At 44.1% G+C, this 20,717-nt stretch overlaps 1 protein-coding gene across 1 annotated transcript in view; it reads right to left on the bottom strand.

Annotated features, from left to right (window-relative positions):
• Window positions 1-238: 238 nt before the first annotated feature.
• The window catches only part of OXSR1 (oxidative stress responsive kinase 1), a 101,006-nt gene continuing 80,527 nt past the window's right edge, over window positions 239-20,717 (bottom strand). The window contains exons 13-18 of the mRNA XM_087712428.1: window positions 19,198-19,356; window positions 10,694-10,758; window positions 8,958-9,010; window positions 5,914-5,982; window positions 5,644-5,708; window positions 239-826 (exon numbers count right to left, since the gene is read on the bottom strand). Coding sequence (XP_087568554.1) covers window positions 752-826; window positions 5,644-5,708; window positions 5,914-5,982; window positions 8,958-9,010; window positions 10,694-10,758; window positions 19,198-19,356 — 486 coding nt within the window. The 3' untranslated portion in view covers window positions 239-751. The remainder of the gene's footprint in view (window positions 827-5,643; window positions 5,709-5,913; window positions 5,983-8,957; window positions 9,011-10,693; window positions 10,759-19,197; window positions 19,357-20,717) is intronic.

Below are 20,717 nucleotides of genomic sequence, written 5' to 3'. Positions count from 1 at the left end.
GGAAGGACAGAAAAGGGAGGGAGGAACGAAAGAGAAGAGCAAGAGAGGGAGGAAGGGAAGGAAAAAAGGGAGGGAGGGAAGGAAGGACAAAAAGAAGGAAAGAAGTAAAGGGAGGGAGGGAAGGAAAGGAAGGAGGGAAGGAGGGAGGAAGGGAAGAAAGGAGGGAGGGAGGGAAGGAAAGGAGGGAGGGAAGTAAAGAAAGGAGGGAGGGAAGGAAAGGAGGGAGGGAGGGAAGGAAAGGAGGGAGGGAAGGAAAGGAGGGAGGGAGGGAAGGAAAGGAGGGAGGAAAGGAAAGGAGGAAGGGAGGGAAGGAAAGGAGGGAGGGAAGGAAAAAAGGAAGGGAGGGAAGGAAAGGAGGGAGGGACGGAAAGGAGGGAGGGAGGGAAGGAAAGAAGGAAGGGAGGGAAGGAAAGGAGGAAGGGAAGACGCAAAGGGAGGGAAAGGAGGGAAAGAAGGGAGGATGGGAGAGAGGAGGGTTGGAGAGAAGGAAGGAAGGGAGGGGTAAAATTGAGAGGCAGGAAATGCAAAATCAGCGGGTGGGTGGGTGGAACAGAAGCCAAATGCCTCCAAGGCAGTAGTGTTGTAAACCTCCTTGATGCTACTTGGGAACAAATGAAGTTAAAGCTTCTAAGAACGAGGAGGGCCCGTAGGTTTGGTTCTTTGGCAGGAGTGGTTTCGCTTTTTTTTTTGGCCAACAGAAGTATTCGTACGTTGCACCTATGGGTTGCGACCATAAGCGGGGAGTGTTGTTTTAGTTGATGCTGAGCTGAGCAAATCCAATAAGTTTGCCATCATCGGGGATTTCGGATGCTTCCACGCCTGATGCCTGAAAGGCAAGGAGACGGAATCCATTATTTTACCAGGACATTTGAAGGACAGAGAGAACGGCCTTGAGGGACAGGAGGCAAAGCTACAATCAAGACCAGAGTCAGGTTAAAAAAAGGGAAAATGAGTCCAGATCAGGAAATTTAAGAAAATCTTGCCTAGTTCTCACAAAGATAAAGGGAGGGAGGGATGACAAACACTCAGGTTTGCAAGACTGCATAACTAGAGGTATTCCTCAACTTATGGCCGCAATTTGAGCCCAAAAGTTCTGTGGCTAAGTAAGAGAGTTGCAGTAGTTAAGTTAGTAACACAATTGTTGTGAACCTGGTTTCCCCTTTGACTTTGGATGTAAGGTCTCTAAGGGGGAATCACATGACACCCCCCTCCCCAAGGACACTGCAACCGTCATATGCACATGTCAGTTGCCAAGCGGCCAAATTTTGATCACATGACCATGGGTTGTTAAGTGTGAAAAACAGCCATAAGTCACTTTTTAAAAAAAATACCATTGTAATTTCAAACCTTCACAAAACAAACTGTTGTAAATCCAGGACTTGCTTTAAGATAAAAGCAGCACAGTCCTGGCAGGGCTGACACAGGGGGAGAATGGAAGTACAAATAAAGAATCTCCAGGTTTCGTAGTAAGTGAAAAATTACTTTGTGTAATGAAAATATATCCCCTTTAATGGAGACACTCAGGCTGTGATGTTAGTCTCCATTAAAGTTGATATTCTGTGTAACCTTCAAAAGAATGAACTGCCATATTTTTCGGAGTATAAGATGGATCTTTTTCCCTCAAAAAACAGGCTGAAAATCTGGGTGCGTCTTATACACCGAATACAGCATTTTTTGCCTCCCAAAACCCTACCCCCTTTGCAAAAATGGCCATACATAGCCTATAGGGGGCTTCTAGAGTGCTCCTGGGGGCTGGGGAGGGCAGAAATGAGTGAAAAATGGGTCTTTTTTTTTGCTCATTTTTGCCCCTCCAGCCCCAAAAGCTCTCTGAAAGCCTCCTACAAACTATCCATGCCCTTTTTCTTGACATAAACGGGCCCATTTTCGCAAAGAATGGGCCATTTTTTTGCTTGGGGGGGGCACCCTCCAGTACTCTATAAGCCTCCTAAGGGCTATTCATGCCCTTTTCTAAAAAAACAGCCTCATTTTAGCAAAAAACTGGCCTTTTTGGGAGATTTGCAGAGTGCAAAACTTTTTTTTTTTAAAAAAAAATCCTTTTCAAAACCTTGGTGCGTCTTATACTCCGGTGCGTCTTATACTCCGAAAAATACAGTATCTTGTGAGACTGCTTCCTTTGTGAATCTGCTTCAAAGATCTAAGTCCAACTTGAATTTAGTTGACCCGTCTCTTCGCCAGTTTAGTACTGAACTTCAGTTGATTAGATTCTTGTCCATAAGTTTGACAAATAAATTCTTTCTGAACTGCAACTATGGTCCTGATCCTTTGTGCTTGACATTAATCTTGAATTATTTGACTAGATTAATGAAGGAGAATATTTGTAACGCAGGGTTGAAATGAGGGGTCCTTGGTGCTCTCTGAGCTTGGCTGTTTTCTTGCAGACGTTTCATTACCCCAAACTAAGTAACATCATCGGTGCTAGCGAGGTTAGCACTGACATAGCACTAGTGATGCTGCAAGAAATCACATCTGCAAGAAAACAACCAAGCTCAGAGAGCACCAAGAACTAAATTGAAGTCAGATGCAAAGGATCATGACCATACGGTAAATTGCAGTTCAAAGATTTAACGCTCAAGAATCTAGTCAACTAAAGTTCAGTATTAAATAGGTGACAGTTACGGTCAACAAATTTCAAGAAGGATTGCATTTGGTGGTGATGTAACTGTCAAGCACAGGAAAATCAGGAATTCAGAGAGTTCAAATGTAGTTTTATTGTATACTAATACTGTCTACAAGAAACAACTGAATAGTCAAAGGAAATTGGCAGTAGATAAGAGCCAAAAGAATTCAAGGTGGACTGAAGTTAGATCTCTTAAGGGGACCAAGCAGAGGTGGGTTCCTACCACTTCGCACCTATTCGGTAGAACCGGTTCGTCAAATCTACCGAACCGGTTAGAAGAGGTTCCACCAGTGGACCCGGAAAGCAGGCCACACCTACAGAAGAGGTTCCAAATTTTTTTGAAACCCACCACTGGGTCCTTGGATATGATTATTCTACACTATCATGCTCATATTTATAAAACTCAGTGCCTCTGTGAAAGGTAAGGATGACTACTGCGTTTGTGGTGCAATCAGAACATTGCGTGTGTTGAAGTTGTTTTAACGCGAACCAAAGATGCCTTTAAAAAAACAAGTTTACATCCTATTCTCATGCATGCCAGTGCTGTGTGTGAGGTAATTTAAGGTGGTTCTTACAAGTGTCGTCGGCATCTTCATATCCGGTCACAGGGGCGGCAAGCCACTCCCATCCGTTCACATGGGCAGCAAGCCACTCCTACAAAGGAGGCCACACCCACAGAGTAGGTTCGAACAATTTTTGAAACCCACCACTGGCACGAAGGGACTCGGGACTGATGATATGTTTGACTCCTCCCTTGGGCTCAGCCTGGGCATCTCCTACAGTAACGACTCTAAGCTAATGATGTGCTGAACTCTACCTTAGTCTCTGCTTGCTCTTCTCCTACAATGGATGACTGGAAACAAACGTATTTGTTGACCAGTGAGTTCTTAAACGAGCATGTCGATTTCTGTTTGCTGTGGATTTCGCATGGCTGCCTTAGTACATTAAGTCTGTTTCCCAATTAAGCCCGGTTCAAATGCTTCTGACTAATCTTCATTCCTTTTTCATTCTTCCTCACACATCCATCCTTCCAGGATGTCTCTTGTAGTGGAAGCCTTATAGTTGTGGCTGCAAATGGTGGTTGCTGAGTGCCTGAATGTGACCTCGGTAGCCACATGACTAAAATTTGTGACCTTTCCTGCCAGCTTCCGATAAGCAAAATCAATGGGGAAGTCCCAAGTTACGGTCACATGAGACCCTCATTTAATGGCAACTGGGATTATCGAAATTGTCATCATTAAGTAGCGCAGTCATGTGATATTGCACTTAATGATGTCACTTAGTGACGGAGCTTCTGGGCCCAAGTGTGGACATTAAGTGAGGACTACCTGTAGCACACTTCAAAAAAAAAAAAAGCCAGCAATTCCTTTAGTTCACCAGTGGTGGTTAGCTAGAAAAAACTTAGCACAGCAATATGAGAGGGGCTCTTATTTATCAACTCTGCTTCTTTTAAAAGGTCTAAAGGGGTCTTAAGTGGACAATCAATTAAATATGAGCCACCAGTGTGCTGCAGTTGTCAAAAAAGCCGAAGGCAGTCCTAGGCTGCATTAAGGGAGTGATGGAATCAAGATGACGTGAAGTGTTAGCACCAATTTATAATGCCTTGGTAAGGCCACACTTGGAATACGGGATCCAGTTTTGGTCGCCGTGATATAAAAAGATGTGGAGACTCTAGAAAGAGTGCAGAGAAGAGCAACAAAGATGATTAAGGGACTGGAGGCTAAAACATATGAACAGCGATTGCAGGAATTGGATATGTTTGCCTAGCTTAATGAAAAAAAGGACTAGGGGGGGACACGAAAGCAGAGTTGAGGGGCTGCCCCAAAGAAGAGGAGGTCAACCTCTTCTCCAAAGCACCAGAAGGCAGGACAAGAAGCAATGGAAGGAAACCAGTCAGAGAGAGAAGCATATCCCAGAACTAAGGAGGAACTTCCTGAGTGTGAATAATTAAAACAGTGGAATGGCTTGTTCCCACAATTTGTGTGTGTTCCATCACTGAAAGTTTTCAAGGAGAGATTGGACAGCCACCTGTTCATAATTGTGCAGGGTCTCCTGTTTTGAGCAGGAGACTGGACTAGAAGACCTCCAAAGCCCCTTCGGACTCAGTTATTCCGTCTTCTCCATTTTGGGCCCTATTCCAGATCTATGGACTTCAGCAAACTGAATCCCCAGCAGTGACAATGGTGGTTGAAATATCGGTTCCACCACAAAACCGCGTTCGACTAAAGCACGCTCGATGAAACTGCGTAGCTGACGTCATCACAGTGCGACGAAGAAAGCATGCTGTAAACACTAAAACTAAAATTAACCCTTAAACCTAAACCTAACCCCCCTAAACCTAATCCTAAACCTAACCCTAAACCTAACCCTAACCCTAAACCTAACCCTTAACCTAACCCTAAACCTAACCCTTAACCTAACCCTTAACCTAACGCTAACCCTAACCCTTAACCTAACCCTAAACCTAACTCTTAACCTAACCCTAACCCTAAACCTAACCCTAACCCTTAACCTAACCCTAACACTAACCCTTAACCTAACCTTAAACCTAACCCTTACCTTAACTTGAATCGGCTTGCGCTATTTAAAGCGCCCTTTTTTCTCCGCGGTCGCTGTTGTCGCCCTGCTGATGACGTCAGCGATGCGGTTTAATCGGGCGCACTTTAGTGGAGCGCGGTTTTGTCGTGCCATGGAAATATCCTAGGGGAACCAATTCTACAAATCTGAAACGCCTCCAATAAAGGAAAGCTGATCTACATTTACAAAGCTAGAAACAATAACCAGCTCAACAAAAAGATATAAAAACATGCCTGGCATTCAACTAAATCCAAGCACGTTTGATATCCGGAAATAAACCAGCTTTAATCCAGCGCTTAATATTTGGCAGAGGACAAATGTTTTTTTGTTGAGCTGAATAAACGCACCGTTTTCGCCCAAAAGAGGCTGAGAGCGGAAGCAAACTTTTTAGAAAGATTTGAATAGTAAGGGGATAAAAGCATAAATACCAGCTTGAAAGTGACCGATCGGTTCGTCTGAGGCTCTTCCACAATTTTTTGCAAGTTCGCAGCAACTGAAACAATAGGGAAGACACACTCAGCGAGGGGCATCTAAGCTTTACGAACAAATTTCCCTCCAGCACCAGCCAAGAATATACAGGCAAAAGGAAGGCCAGTTTGCCCTGCTGTGTATACAGGCAAAATAAAACAGCAGAAACTGGCACAGGGATGAAAAATATAAGTAATTTGTTTTTCCCAGTAAGGCTTGCGTTATATTACCTATGACTAAATCTCTGCCATCCACGAGTCCAGCTGAGATGAGTTCTTGCGATACTCCATCTGCAGTGTCTGGAAAGACCATAATTTATTTATGTTATTGATTGATTGATTGATTGATTGATTGATTGATTGATAGGTCTTGTATGCCACCCACTCCCGAAGGACTCCGGGCGGCTTACAATAAACAGAGGAAGGGGATAAACAGACAGACAGACAAACAACAGTTTAAAATACGCAACATTCATAGTTACAGTGGCTATTTCAACAGCCCCCCAGCCTGCCGGAACAGCCAGATCTTAGTGGCTTTGCGGAAGGCCGGGAGAGTAGTAAGGGTCCGGATCTCCACGGGGAGCTCGTTCTAGAGGGCTGGAGCTGCAACAGAGAAGGCTCTCCCCCGGGGAGTCCCCAGCCGGCGTTGGCTGGCAGATGGGATCCGGAGGAGGCCTAGTCTGTGCGAACTAATCGGTCTTAGGGAGGTATTTGGCAGGAGGCGGTCTCTCAGGTACCCAGGTCCAATGCTATGTAGGGCTTTATAAGTAACGACTAGCACCTTGAAGCGAGTCCGGAGACTAATGGGTAGCCAGTGCAGCTCGCGGAGGATAGGTGTGACGTGGGTGTACCTGGGTGCACCCACGATCGCTCGCGCGGCTGCGTTCTGGACTAACTGAAGTCTTCGAACACTCTTCAAGGGCATCCCCATGTAGAGCGCGTTACAGTAATCCAGTCTTGAGGTCACAAGGGCGTGAGTGACTGTCTGAAGGGCCTCCCGATCCAGGTAGGGTCGCAATTGGTGCACCAGGCGAACCTGGGCAAAGGTCCCCCTGGTCACAGCCGACAAATGGTGTTCTAAAGTCAGCTGGGGATCCAGGAGGACTCCCAAATTGCGAACCCTCTCTGAGGGGCGTATAATTTCACCCCCCCCCCATAATTGAGAAACAGTCTTTGTTTTATAGACAGATAAATCATCTAGATGCTATCTTCGATTTCAGCATTTATACACTGGAGGCATCCGATTCTATCTTAATTTATTGTTTTACGGCAGTGGTGGGTTCTGGCCAGTACGGCCCGGTATGGGCGTACCGGTAGTAGCCGGGAGCACTGGCCGCCGTACTGGTATGGTGGCTCGTTTCCATACCTGTTTTTAAAGCAACTGGGTCAGCTGCGCATGCGCGCACAGCGCCTGCATGATCTCCGGCGAGCAGCTGGGTGTCGTAGGGGCGGTAGAATGCGCATGGATGCATAGCGCACGTGCACGACCAGGACACCCGGCTCCGTGCGCAGCGTACCGGTAGCGATGGGAAGAGGAACCCACCACTGTTTTGCAGATAGTCCTCGACTTACAACCATTCATTTAGTGACTGTTCAAAGTTACAGTGGCATTGAAGAGAGGGGCTTCTGACCAGTCTTCACACGCACGACTGATGCAGCATCCCCATGGTCATGTGATTAAAATTCAGGTGCTTGGCAACTGTCGTGTATTTATGACGGCTGCTCACCTTCCGTGACCTTCCCAGCTGGCTTCCAACAAGCAAAGTCAATGGGGGGGGGGAGCCAGATTAGGTTAACGACTGCATGCTTCACTTAACAACTGCGGCAATTTGCTTAACAACTGTAGCAAAAAAGGTCATAAAATGGGGCAAACAATTGCCTTGCTTAGCAACAGAAATTTTGGGTTCAATTATGGTTGTCTAGGGCTACCTATAGTCCTCGCTTAATGATGGTAATTAGCAATAGCAATAGCAGTTAGACTTATATACCGCTTCATAGGGCTCTCAGCCCTCTCTAAGCGGTTTACAGAGTCAGCATATTGCCCCCAACAACAATCCGGGTCCTCATTTTACCCACCTCGGAAGGATGGAAGGCTGAGTCAACCCTGAGCCTGGTGAGATTTGAACCACTGAACTAGCAGTCAGCTGAAGTGGCCTGCAATACTGCACTCTACCCACTGCACCACCTCGGCTCATAATTGGGACCAGCAATTCTGTTCCTGAGCAACGTGGCGGCAGAATGGACCTCACGTGACCTTCCTGACTTTTAACTGGATTTCCAGCGGCTGTCATTAAGTGAGACGTGACATGATCACAGCTTGAATCCTTCTGCAGACTTCCCCATTGACTCTGCTGATTAGAGGATGGCAGCGAAGGTCGCAATCTGGCCATCAAGGGACCATGGGGCGTTGTGACTGTCTAAATTGCACAACAGTTGCCAAGTGCCCAAATCACAATCACGCGACTACAAGGACCCCGCGGTGGTAGCAATTTTGAGGACCGGTTGCAAGTCTCTTTATTCAGCCCCATTGTAACCTTGAACAGTTGGCTGAACAAATGGTCTCTATTCAGCTTCATTCATTCATTCAATGACACTGAATGGGGACTGCCTATATACTGTATATTACTTTGCCTTCATTTCATTACAATCTGCTTCAGACGTATTGTGGCAGGAAGCAAGAACATATTCTCTTTTTTTTCTTAACAGTCACTGCAAAGGTTTGCAGTATTTCATGAGAGAGTGAGCTGTGATTGATTACGGAAATTGGAAAGGCAAAAGGATGCTACACAGCACCAGGTAATATTCGCAGGAATGAGATAAACAGTTCCTCCTCTATAATTCCCATAATCCTCAGCCAAGATGGGAAATGGTCATACAAGTAAGACATCTGGAAGACAAGAGGCCTCTGAGAAGCTGCACGCTCAGATTAAATCCCAAATCAAAGGCACATAATGAGGATTTTAGTGCCTTGTCTTTGTTATAAATTGTATGTACAAGCTGGTTTACTCTTAACTTTCAAGCCAACAGTCCATCTTTAAAACATTTTGGGGAGACTGCATCCAGAAAAGATCCTGTCAATCTTATGGATTCATTTTTCAGAAAATTTGGGTCCATTTCCTAAACTGCTCTAACATGGGACACGATCTTTGCTCCGTATTTAGGGAACCTCTTTTCAGCCGGGACAGTCCGCACCCACCCAATCAGGACAGGACCACCAAGCAAAACATCGTCACCAACAAGTTGTAAAAGACAGGTTTCTCATCCCCCCCCCTCACCTCTTCCAGGTGTGAATTCAAATCGGATGTCGTTCAGCTCCTTTTTTGAATTCCTGCCAGGGTGGAGAGGCACAGTTAGGTATTATCAACATCTGTGTTTACAAACAAACATTAAATCACATTCTGCAACAAATACGAAACCATGTTTATTCCCAAGGTAGGCCTTTTGAACCAGCATCCGTGGGAACAGTCTACAATTAATTTTATCCAGCCCAAACTCTCCTCCTACCCCTATACAAAGGTAGTCCTCGAAAAGTGGGGCAAAATTCACTTAACAACTCATTTAGCAATAGAAATTTTGGGTTGAATTGTAGTTGTGCAATGACAACTACAATTCTGCAATGACTGTGGTCAAGGATGAATGATGGTCAAAGATGCACTTTGTGGTCAAGGATGAATGATGGTCAAAGATGCACTTTGTGGTCCAGGATGAATGACGGCAAGGGGAGGGTTAATTGTTCTCTCTAGCAAGGAATTCAAAGGCACATTGAACAAAACATTTTGTTTTATCCTGAGCTCATAATGAAACCAACACAATGCAAGGAATCTTATTTTGGGGCTCAGGATTCACAGAGCAGACATTTTGGGTGCTGGATGCTTTATCTAGAATCAGAGTGCTGCAAATCTCTAGCGCATGAATAAAATAAAATATCAATGGAACATATTAATCCAAACCATCTGACTGCAAAGTGGTCATTGGTCCAGCACATACTGGTAGACAGGGTTGATGTTGTTGTTTTTTTTAATTTACTAGTTTTGTAAAAGAGAAGGACCCAGCGTCAGGGTTCCAAATAGTATCCAAAATTAAATCAGAGTCCAAGGCAAAGGATTCCTCAAAGTTCCAATTTATGAAGAGAGCCAAGTTGGCACATTTGGGAAAACCTGAATCTGAAAGCTTCCCGGTTTTCCCCACCCAGTTGGAAGTTCAAGAACTTGCCCCCACACCCACCAGTCCATCACATGGTCCAATCTCGCACTGCCATGCTGGCACTTCCACCTATCCAGTTCCAGAGGTGCAGAGACAAAGGATGACCTTGGCTTTCTAGAAGGAACTTTGCTTTGGCTACATATCACCCAACTCCGTACATTCCCCCCCTCCCATTTTCGCACAACAGAAAAGGCCTAATAGAATAATAGAAAGTGTGGCAGGCCAAAAATCCAAAAGAAATATGGCTGCAGGCCTAACACCCAGTGAGCTTGTAAGGTTTAGGGAGGATAAGAAGCATAGCCTCTTAGGGTTGTGAAAGTTGGACCTTAAAAAATCAAGGAAGGAAGAAAATGGATTTGTTTGAGCTGCGGTGCTGGAGAAGACTCCAGCGTATTCTTTGGACAGCAAAGGCGACTAACAAGCAAATCCCTGGGGTACGTAACACCAGACCTGTCGCTGGAAGGCAAAAATCACAAAGCTGTGTCTCACTTGCTTTGGCCACGTCATGCAGGGGAATTCACTGGAGAAAGAAATTATGTCGGGAAAAGTTAGTGGTAAAAAGAAACCAGGCCTCCCCAAGAACACGGTGGCTGGACACCTTCAAAGCTGACACTACCCAGAGCACAGAACAACTCAAAAAAGCATTGCAAGATCGGAAGCGGTGGAGAGACGGGCCCCATTGAATTGCCAAGAGTCAGACACGATTGAATGGATGACGTCAGAAGAAGAACACTGGATCTTCCCACTCCACTTCCAGCATCCCTGCCCCTGGACCAGTTTAGCTTTCTCTCATCCCTAGGCTGCTTACCTTAATCGTAGAACGAGACTGATTGGAATTTTGGGCTCTTCTTGTGCTGTAGGTGCAGGAGGTGCCTTATCAAAAGAGAAAACGATATTTTAAAAAAATCCATGAAAACAAAGAGTTACTATCTCAACTTATGATTACAAGTGAACCCAAAATTTCCATTGCTAAGCAAGAAAACTGTTGTGATTTGGGCCCAATTTGATGACTTTTTTTGGCCACAGTTGTTTTTATTTTATTTTATTTTATTTTAATGCAAACAGTCCATCTTCCATTAAACAGTGTGTCATCTAAGTTCAAATGTTTTGTGCAATAACAATTAAAATTTGCAATCATATTCATTATTTAATCTATTCTTAGCTTAATACCAATTCCTTAAATGTCTAATATTATAGCAATCCTCTTCTTGATCTATTTAACTCTATTAGTACATTTTCTATATTTTATTTATCTCCTTTTATTTCTAATTCTGATATTTATTATCTAACCATCGATAAAATCATTCCCATATAGTATAATAATCAATTCTTTCTCTTTAATACCAGTGTTAATCTGTTCATTTCTGCACATTCTCATATGTTCCTAATCACGTTCTTCTCTGTATGAATCTCTTCACTGTTCCAGTTTTGCACAAATACAATTCTTGCTGCTGCTGTTGTTACATGGATAAGCAAATATGCATTTTCTTTGCTCTAAGTTTCTGGTAAAATCCCCAACAGGAATATTTCAGGTTTCAAGTCAATATGTTGTTGTATCATCTTTTCCAACCACGTATGTATTTTTGTCCAATATTTTTTTTTGTTTCTATATATGTCCACCATACGAGCCAGGTAGCTGATGACCTTTCCAACATTTAGCTGATTTATCTTTAAACATCTTTGCCAATCTTGCTGGTGGCAAATGCCATCTAGAAAACTGTTTTTGCCACGGTTGTTGTTAAGTGATATTGCAGTTGATTGAATCATGTTTAAGGAATCTGGGTTTCCTCATTGACTTTGCTTGTTGGAAGCAGATTGGGAAGGTTGAGAATGATGATCACATCACGCTGGGACAGTAAAACTGTCATAAGTACATGCTATTTTCCAAACGCCCGAATTTTGATCATGTGACGGTGAGGCTGCTCCAATGGCAGTAAGTGGGAAAAACTGTTCCTAAGTCATTCTTTCCAGTTCCATTGTAACGTTGAACAGTCACTAAACAAATACAGTATTTTTCAGACTATAAGACACACCAGTTCGAAGTAAGTAAGTAAGAAAAAAAGCTTTTGTCCTCCCCAGCCCCCAGGAGCATTCTGCAGGCTTCAGCAGGGCTGGGAGAAAGCAAAAACACTGTTTTTGCAAAAAAAACAGCGGGAAACTGGCCATTTTTCACAAAAACGGGGGCATTTTTTGCATTCCCCCAGCTCTGCTGAAGCCTGCAGAGTGCTGCTGGGGGCTGGGGGAAGGCAAAAATGCCTCAGTTTTTACGAAAAACAGCCCATTTTTTTTGTTGTTGCAAAAATGGGATGCGGGGGTAGGGCTTCGGGAGGCCAAAAATGGCTGTATTCGGTGTATAAGACGCACTACCATTTCCACACTCTTTTAGGGGGGGAAAGGTGCGTCTTATACTCTGAAAAATATGGTAGTCAAAGATTACCTGTAATGATCTATTTATCTTCTCAAAAAACTAAAGAGACTAAGTTGATTATTTCAAAAGCAGGCTGAGAAATAAATAAAGTGAGGTGTTTCTCAATTGGACCCGAAATGAAAACTTCCTGGGTTTTAATGCTTTTTACCCATTTAACATGTTTTGCCCAGCACTTGGTCAATCCATAAAATTTGGAAGAATATTCAGGAAGGGATTTTCTTGTTGCATCATTCTCAACTGGCCTGGATTTTGACCCTGAAGCCCTATCAGCACATGGGGTTTATTTATTCTGTTCTTTGGCTGCAGTGTGCGATTTGACACATTCTAATCTTTGGCACAAAAAGAACCTTGTTATGCTCTTTTTATTAATTTTAACAAGAAGAAGGCCCACTCAAAGTGAACAGAAAGTAGCACTGCTGCACAGAATCCCATGGTGCAGAGCAAAATAATAGTCAAGCTAGGCCAGAAAGCACTGCGTGAGCTGGGAATGATGGAAATTAGAATCCTAATATCAATGGAACCTGCTAGAAGAGATAAGACACAATGACTGGTGTGACGCTAAGAAGGAGGTGAGGAAAAGAGGGGAAGAGTAGCAATTGTATATCATGTAATCAGAACTTTCCAGTTTTTATTAAAAAAAAAATTGTCTACTGATATTGTTATTTGGAAGGTTGATTTTATATATTGCAAGTTTTGTACTGCAGACAAATTTCAGGAAGTCCTCAACTTACAACTATTCATTTACTGACTGTTTAAAGTTACAACACTGGGGGGGAAATGACCTATGACTGGTTTTCATATTTATGACTGTTGCATCATCCCCATGGTCATATGATTAAAAATTGACTCACATTTATGACAGTTGCAGCATGCCAAGGTCATGTGATCAGTTTTTGTGAACTTCTGACAAGCAAAATCAATGTGCAAGCCAGATTCACTTAACAATCGTGTTACTAACTTAACAAATGCCGAGGTGGCGCAGCAGTTAGAGTGCAGCACTGCAGGCCACTTCAGCTGACTGCAGTTCTGCAGTTTGGCTGTTCAAATCTCACCGGCTCAGGGTTGACTCAGCCTTCCATCCTTCCGAGGTGGGTGAAATGAGGACCCGGATTGTTGTTGGGGGCAACATGCTGACTCTGTAAATCGCTTAGAGAGGGCTGAAAGCCCCATGAAGCGGTATATAAGTCTAACTGCTATTGCTAAATGCAGCGATTCACTTAACAACTGTGGCAGAAAGGCCATAAAATGGGGTAAATTTTACTTAAAAACTGTCTCCAGAACTTTTGGGCTGAATTGTAGTAAATCAAAGACTGCCTTTATATTGCATTATGAATCATTATGAATCTATCAGGAGTCTGGAGTAGACAAATTTATTCATTATACTACTACAAACAGTTCCTTGATTAATGGACCATTCATTTAGCGACTGTTTGAAATTATGAAGGCGCTGAAAAACAGGACGTAGGACTGGTGCACGCACACAATTCTTACAGCATCCTCTTGGTTATGTGATAATTTGGGCATATTCATATTTACAACTGTTTGCAACAGCTCATGGTCACATGATTGCCATTTGTGATCTTCCCAGACAACTTTGAAGTCAATGGGGAAGCCGGCAGGAAGTTGCAAGTCCTGATCACATGATACCTTGATTAATGATGGTAAATGATTAGTCAAATGACCACAATCGGGAGTACCCTAGCTAAATGGGTTGATCATGTGTTGTTTGCTTAATGAACACTTCACTTAGCAATGGAATTACTGATCCCAATTACGGTTGTTAAGCGGGGATTACCTGTAGTACTACTGCAACTACTACTGTATTATTATTACTACTATAAGAGCCAAGGTGGCGCAGTGGTTAAATGCAGCACTGCAGGCTACTTCAGCTGACTGCAGTTCAGCAGTTCGGCTGTTCAAATCCCACCAGGCTCAAGGTTGACTCAGCCTTCCATCCTTCCGAGGTGGGTAAAATGAGGACCCGGATTGTTGTTGGGGGCAATATGCTGACTCTGTAAACCGCTTAGAGAGGGCTGAAAGCCCTATGAAGCGGTATATAAATCTAACTGCTATTGCTGCTGCTATTACTACTACACTACTACTACTACTATCAAATTTGGTTAATCCAAATCTGTAGGAATGGCCATCTTTAGCAGCTGTCCAGGGTGGCAGAAAAACATCTTTTTTGCTGGAAACTGGAAATAAATGCCAGGGACTGGCAAAAAAGTCACCCAAAAATGGTCACGTGATGCTATAAACAGCTATAAAGGTGAGCCAGTTACCAAGTACGCAAAATGTGATAATGTGACTATGGGGTATGTGGCCATTAAAACTTCAAAAATGGGTCGTAAATAGATTTTGAGAAGAAGTCTGTCATAACTTTAAACAGTCATTAAGCAACTGATTTTAAGTCGGGGACGATCTGAAACGGTTTCTAAATGGAAAGTTGGAATTATTTAGAAGAAATCAGTTTAGTAGATTTGAAACCAATTTTCCCTTTCATTTGGGAAGCCATTGAGTCATTATGGCATGATGGCTCAGGGACTCAAGATCACTAACAGCTCGAGTTCCAGACCTGAATGTCACATGATGGGGTGAGCTCCAATACTTGTCCCAGCTTCTGCCCACCTAGCTGTTTGAAGCATGCAAACCAGTGGTGGGTTTCAAAATTTTTTAGAACCTCTTCTGTAGGTGTAGCCTGCTTTGTGGGAGTGCCTTGCCAGCCATGTGACCTGGTGGGAGTGGCTTGCCGGCCATGTGACTGGGTGGGTGTGGCCAACTTGTAAAATGTGGTGAAACTCACTTAACAATGCTCTTGCTTAGCAACCAAAATGTTGGCTCAGAAATTCTGGCATTTGAAGCAGGAAAATCTTAAAGCTGTCAAGTTACAAGTCCCTTGTACCCCTAATCCTTTAGGGAAAAAAACCCAGGGGTGTTCAAACTTGACAGCCTTAAGACTTGTGGACTTCAACTCCCAGGATTCCTCCTCTCGCTCTTCATCTTGATGATGGGCAGATGGGCAGGGGGAGGGAGCTGGAACCGGTTCTAAACGGCACTGTAGATTTGTAGAACCTCTTCTATAGAAGAAGTTAGAACTGGCAGGAACCCACCCCGATGCAAACGCAAGTAGATAAATAAATACCACTTATCACCGGATTGTTGGAAATGTAAGCAAAATCAAGGAATGTATTACCACATGTGGTGGTTATGCCCAAAGGCTAAATGATATTGGAATAGAATAAGAAAGCGGCTTGAAGAAATTACTAAACAGCAAATAGATATGAAACCAGAATTATTTCTATTGGGAATACCTACAAGGAAATATGACCCAAAAAATCCCACAATATTTAATTATACCTACCATAACAGCAGTGAGAATAATATATGAAAAAAAGGAAGAATAATAGCAATAGCAATAGCAGTTAGACTTATATACCGCTTCATAGGGCTTTCAGCCCTCTCTAAGCGGTTTACAGAGTCAGCATATTGCCCCCAACAACAATCCAGGTCCTCATTTCACCCACCTCGGAAGGATGGAAGGCTGAGTCAACCCTGAGCCGGTGAGATTGCAGATAACAGTCAGCTGCAGTGGCCTGCAGTACTGCGCCCCTAACCACTGCGCCACCTCAGCTCATAATATAACATAGAGAGGGGAATGTTATAATGAAAGCGTTAGAGTGTGCAGAGATGGACGAACTCATGAAAGAAATTAAAGATAAGGAGGAAACGGAATATTATATCGTATGGAGCGAGTGTTGCAAATGGCTAGAGGACAGGGGTAAAGCTTAAGGAAACACTAAATGAAGAAGACACAGGAATTAAAAATTATCAATGTACAGGTAGAGATGAACAAATGTGTATAAATGGAAATGGTACATAATGAAGGATTGTAAATTAAGGAATGTATATAATAGTATCATATGCATTGACAAAGAAAACTGAAATAAGACGGGGTGGGGGGGAGAAGTGTATTTACAATGGATGTATTCTGAGGTGGAAATGTTGTACAGAAGGAAATTGCAAAAAATATATATTTTTGGGGTCATTTTTTTTTCAACTGTTTAATAAAAATTAATTTAAAAAAAATAGATATCACTTCAATGGGAAGATTAGCAGAGTTCAGTGTGTTATGGCATGTAACCATGGAAGCATCTTCAGACAAAACTGGCTCTCTCAGCTAAAAAATGGAGATGAGCATATTGCCCCCTTGAGTCGGATATTTATTTATTATTTATTTATTAAATCCGTGGCACGACAAAACCGCGAAGCCCTTATCTGCGGAGACATAAGTGTGTCGCTAAAGCCGCGACATCATCACTGCCGCGACAACAGCGCGGCAACAGAAGGGCTCTTTAAAACGGCGCCGCGGCAGAAAGCCGATTTCAATTAAAGTAAGGGTTAGGATTAGGTTTAGGGGTTTGTTTTAGGGTTTGTTTTAGGGTTAGGTTTAGGGTTAGGGTTAGGGTTAGGTTAAGGGTTAGGTTTAGGGTTAGGTTTAGGGTACTGAGTGCTTGGGAATGCGTGGATTTGCCCTCCGCGATTATGTCATCGCGGTAGGGTCGCGTTTTTCCTTAGCGCTTCGAACAGCGCTAGTTAGTCTTCGCACTTATGTCTCCGCGGATAAGGGATTCGCGGATTTGTGGTGGAACCATTAAATCGATTTATAGGCCACCCAATCCCGGAGGACTCCGGGCGGCTTACATTGAAGAAAGAATAATAATAATAAAAAAATGACAATAAAAACATGTTAGAAACAACACCCATACATTCGTTACGATCGGGGTTGGACCTCAACAATGAGGTCAACAGCCCCAGGTTTACTGGAATAGCCAGGTTTTCACAGTTTTGCTGAAGGCCATGAGAGTGGGCAAGGTCCGGATTTCTGAGGGTAGCTCGTTCCAAAGGGTCGGAGCAGCCACAGAGAAGGCCCTCCTCTGGGGAGCCGCCAGCTGGCATTGTCTGGCTGACAGCATCTGAAGGAGGCCCATCCTGTGGGACTGCAAAGCAATCTTTGGACAATTTTGCAATGGTCACAGTAACATGCCCCTTCAAGAGGCAACTGAGCTTTCTGGTTTTTCTTTGAAGGAGAATTTATACTCCTTGCGGACAGCTGGTCATAAATCCTTCCCTTCCCCTCCATCCGGTCAGAGCTGAAGAAGCTTCTTGGATGAGAAGCAAAACGTCTTCCAAGGAAAACCAGAAAATCCAGTTGCCTCTTGAGAAAGCACCTTTGGGACAACCATGACCTGGAGGACTGAGAATCTCCTTAGTCACAATCGCATGAAGTAGAATATTTTGAGCAGGGAAATATTCTATTCTATTTCGGATATTTTCCAAAAGGGGGACTTGAAGCTGTTATTTGGGAAGGGGGAAGTTTATCTCCAGGCTTCCATCATCTCAATGATTCTTACAAAGCTTGACAGCTCTGAGCAAAAGGAAATACCAGACCAGTGGTGGGATTCAAATAATTTAACAACCGCTTCTCTGCCCTAATGGCCAGCTGGGTAGGCGGGGCTCAGTGGTCACGTGACTGGGTGGGTGTGGCCAACTCAACGTCACTCCCGTCGATGGGTGCTTCGCCTTAGCTCTTACAATGACCTGGGTACTTGAGAGACCGCCTGCTGCCGATTACCTCCCAAAGACCCATTAGATCCCACAGACTAGGCCTCCTCCGAATTCCATCTGTCGACCACTCGGAGGAGGGCCTTCTCTGTGGCTGCTCCGGCCCTCTGGAATGATCTCCCCGTGGAGATTCGGACCCACACCACCCTTCAGGCTTTCCGTAAAGCCGTTATGACCTGGCTGTTCCAGCAGGCCTGGGGCTGCTGAGTTCCATCCCCACTCGAACTGGTGTGCTTGTTGAGACCTTTTAAATTGGTTCTGTATTGTTGTTTGTCTTTGTTTTCTTTTCCTTTTGTATTGTTTCCCTTCCCCTCCGGTTTTGTTAGCCGCCCTGAGTCCCTCGGGAATAGGGCGGCATACAAGTTGAATAAAACCACTAAACCAATGTAATCAGGGTTAACTGGAGAGGCAGTTTCTGTAAGCAGGTCAACAAAGATGAGGCTAGAAACAACACCAGAGTGTTTCCTTCCTGCCTTCCTTACAGGATTAGCCCTGTAAAGTGGGGAAAAAAACAAAAGGAGATTTCTTCCAACAACCGGTTCTCCGAACTGCCTGGAAAGTTAGCAACCGAATAGGTGCGAACCGACTGAATCCCACCACTGTTCCAGACTCTTAAAGTCCGTGGCACGACAAAACCGCGCTCAACTAAAGCGCGCCCGATTAAACCGCGTCGCTGACGTCATCAACAGGGCGACAACAGCGAGCGCGAAGAAAGAAGGGCGCTTTAAATAGCGCTTTGAAAGCAAGCCGATTCAAGTTAAGGTAAGGGTTAGCTTTAGGGTTAGCTTTAGGGTTAGCTTTAGGGTTAGGTTAAGGGTTAGGGTTAGGGTTAAGTTTAGGGTTAGGTTAAGGTTTAGGGTTAGGTTAAGGGTTAGGTTTAGGTTTAGGTTTAGGGTTAGGTTAAGGGTTAGGGTTAGGTTAAGGGTTAGGTTTAGGGTTAGGTTTAGGGTTAGGGTTAGGTTAAAGGTTAGGTTTAGGGTTAGGTTAAGGGTTAGGGTTAGGGTTAGATTTAGGATTAGGTTTAGGATTAGGTTTAGGGGGGTTAATTTTAGGTTTAGGGGTTAATTTTAGGTTTAGCGTTTACAGCGTGCTTCTGTCTCTGCGCTGTTGTCGCCCTGTGATGACGTCAGTTACGCGATTTCGTCGAGCGCGCTTTAGTCGAACGCGGTTTTGTGGTGGAACCCTTAAAGTCTGCAGAGATTCAGATTGGACAGTGGGGAAAACTTTACCTTTGTCTTTTAAGCTTCCCCATTGGGCCTTACCTGTGCTGCCGAAGGAGCTGCGGCGGGGGTCTGAGAGGCTGGACCGAGGGCAGCAACAGGAGGTTGCGCAGGAACCTGACCTGCAGGCTGAGGTAGTTGAGCAGCAGGCTGGTCTTGGAGGTTGAGCAAAGGTCCAGTTGGCTCAGCTGATGGAAACAGCTGTAACGAAACGAATGAATGAACTAACGAAATACTGCCGCACGATACAGGTAGTCTCCGACTTACGACCACCATTGAGCCCCAAAATTGCTGTCATAAGGAAAAACATTTGTTAAGTGAGTTTCGCCCCATTTTTAGGACTTTTCTTGCCGCGGTTACTCAAGTGAATCACTGCAGCAGTCACACGGTCGTTAAGTGAACCTGGCTTCCCTACTGACTTGCTTGTAAGAAAGTCGCGAAAGGGATCATCACATGACCCTGGGAAACCGCAACCATCATATATATGAATCAGTGGCCAAGCGCCTGGATTTTGATCACATGACCACGGGGATGTTGCAACGGTTATTAAATTTGGAAAAACAGTCAAAGCCACTTTTTCAGTGCCACTGTAACTTTGAATGGTCATTAAATTAGCTGTTGTAAGTTGAGGACTAGCTGTATGGGATACAGATGATGGAATAACAGAGGTGGTATTCAGCAGGTTCTCACCAGTTCTGGAGAACCGGTAGCGGAAATTTTGAGTAGTTTGGAGAACAGATAAATACCACCTCTGACTGGCCAGGCCCCCATCTGCCTCCCAAGTCCCAGCTGATCTGGAGGAAATAGGGATTTTGCAGTATCCGTCCCCTGGAGTGGGGAGGAAATGGGGATTTTAAAGTATCCTTCCCCTGCCACGTCCACCAAGCCACACCCACAGAAGTGGTATTAAAAAAAATTGAATCCCACCATTTATCTTCACCAACTACCTGGAAAAAAAAATGTATCAGCGAATCTGGAATCCAAATGGCCTTTGTACAACCAGCAAAAGTGTGGGCATTACCACAGAACCACAGAATTCAAAGGGGCCACATCTGCAGCCCTCTGCAATGTGCCAGAAAAACAATGAAGCATAGATGGCTATGCCCCGAAGACCCAGCTCTTTTGAAAAATCCTCCATACTGGGGGGGGCACAGGAAGGAAGAAGGGGAGTGAAGGTTGAGTAACAGTAAGGTAGATAAAGTCAATTAAAACAGCCATGGAGCACCACTAGAAGATCTGAAACCCCAGAATAGAACATCTACCTATGTAATCACTAAGTATTAAGCCTGATTTACTGTAATGCTGGGAAAGGAGGGAAGGAAGGAAGGAAGGAAGGAAGGAAGGAAGGAAGGAAGGAAGGAAGGAAGGAAGGAAGGAAGGAAGGAAGGAAGGAAGGAAGGAAGGAAAAAAGCAGCAAGGTGGATGGACTCATCAGCAATGGGGGACCCTGAAGAACCAAGTTAGAGATAGTAGTTGCTTACACATCAACTTAATGGCACACAATCAATCAATTTTGAAAACAATTGAGCTCCAAGTTATTCTGTTATACAGATGCCGGGGTT

This window comes from Thamnophis sirtalis, unplaced genomic scaffold, assembly GCF_051295495.1.
Source record: "Thamnophis sirtalis isolate CommonGarterSnake01/CBP01778 unplaced genomic scaffold, rThaSir2_p1.2 scaffold_4, whole genome shotgun sequence".
Lineage (NCBI taxonomy): Eukaryota > Metazoa > Chordata > Lepidosauria > Squamata > Natricidae > Thamnophis > Thamnophis sirtalis.
The sequence above is the reverse complement of the archived record's forward strand: the minus strand, read 5'-3'. Positions and strand labels throughout refer to the sequence as shown.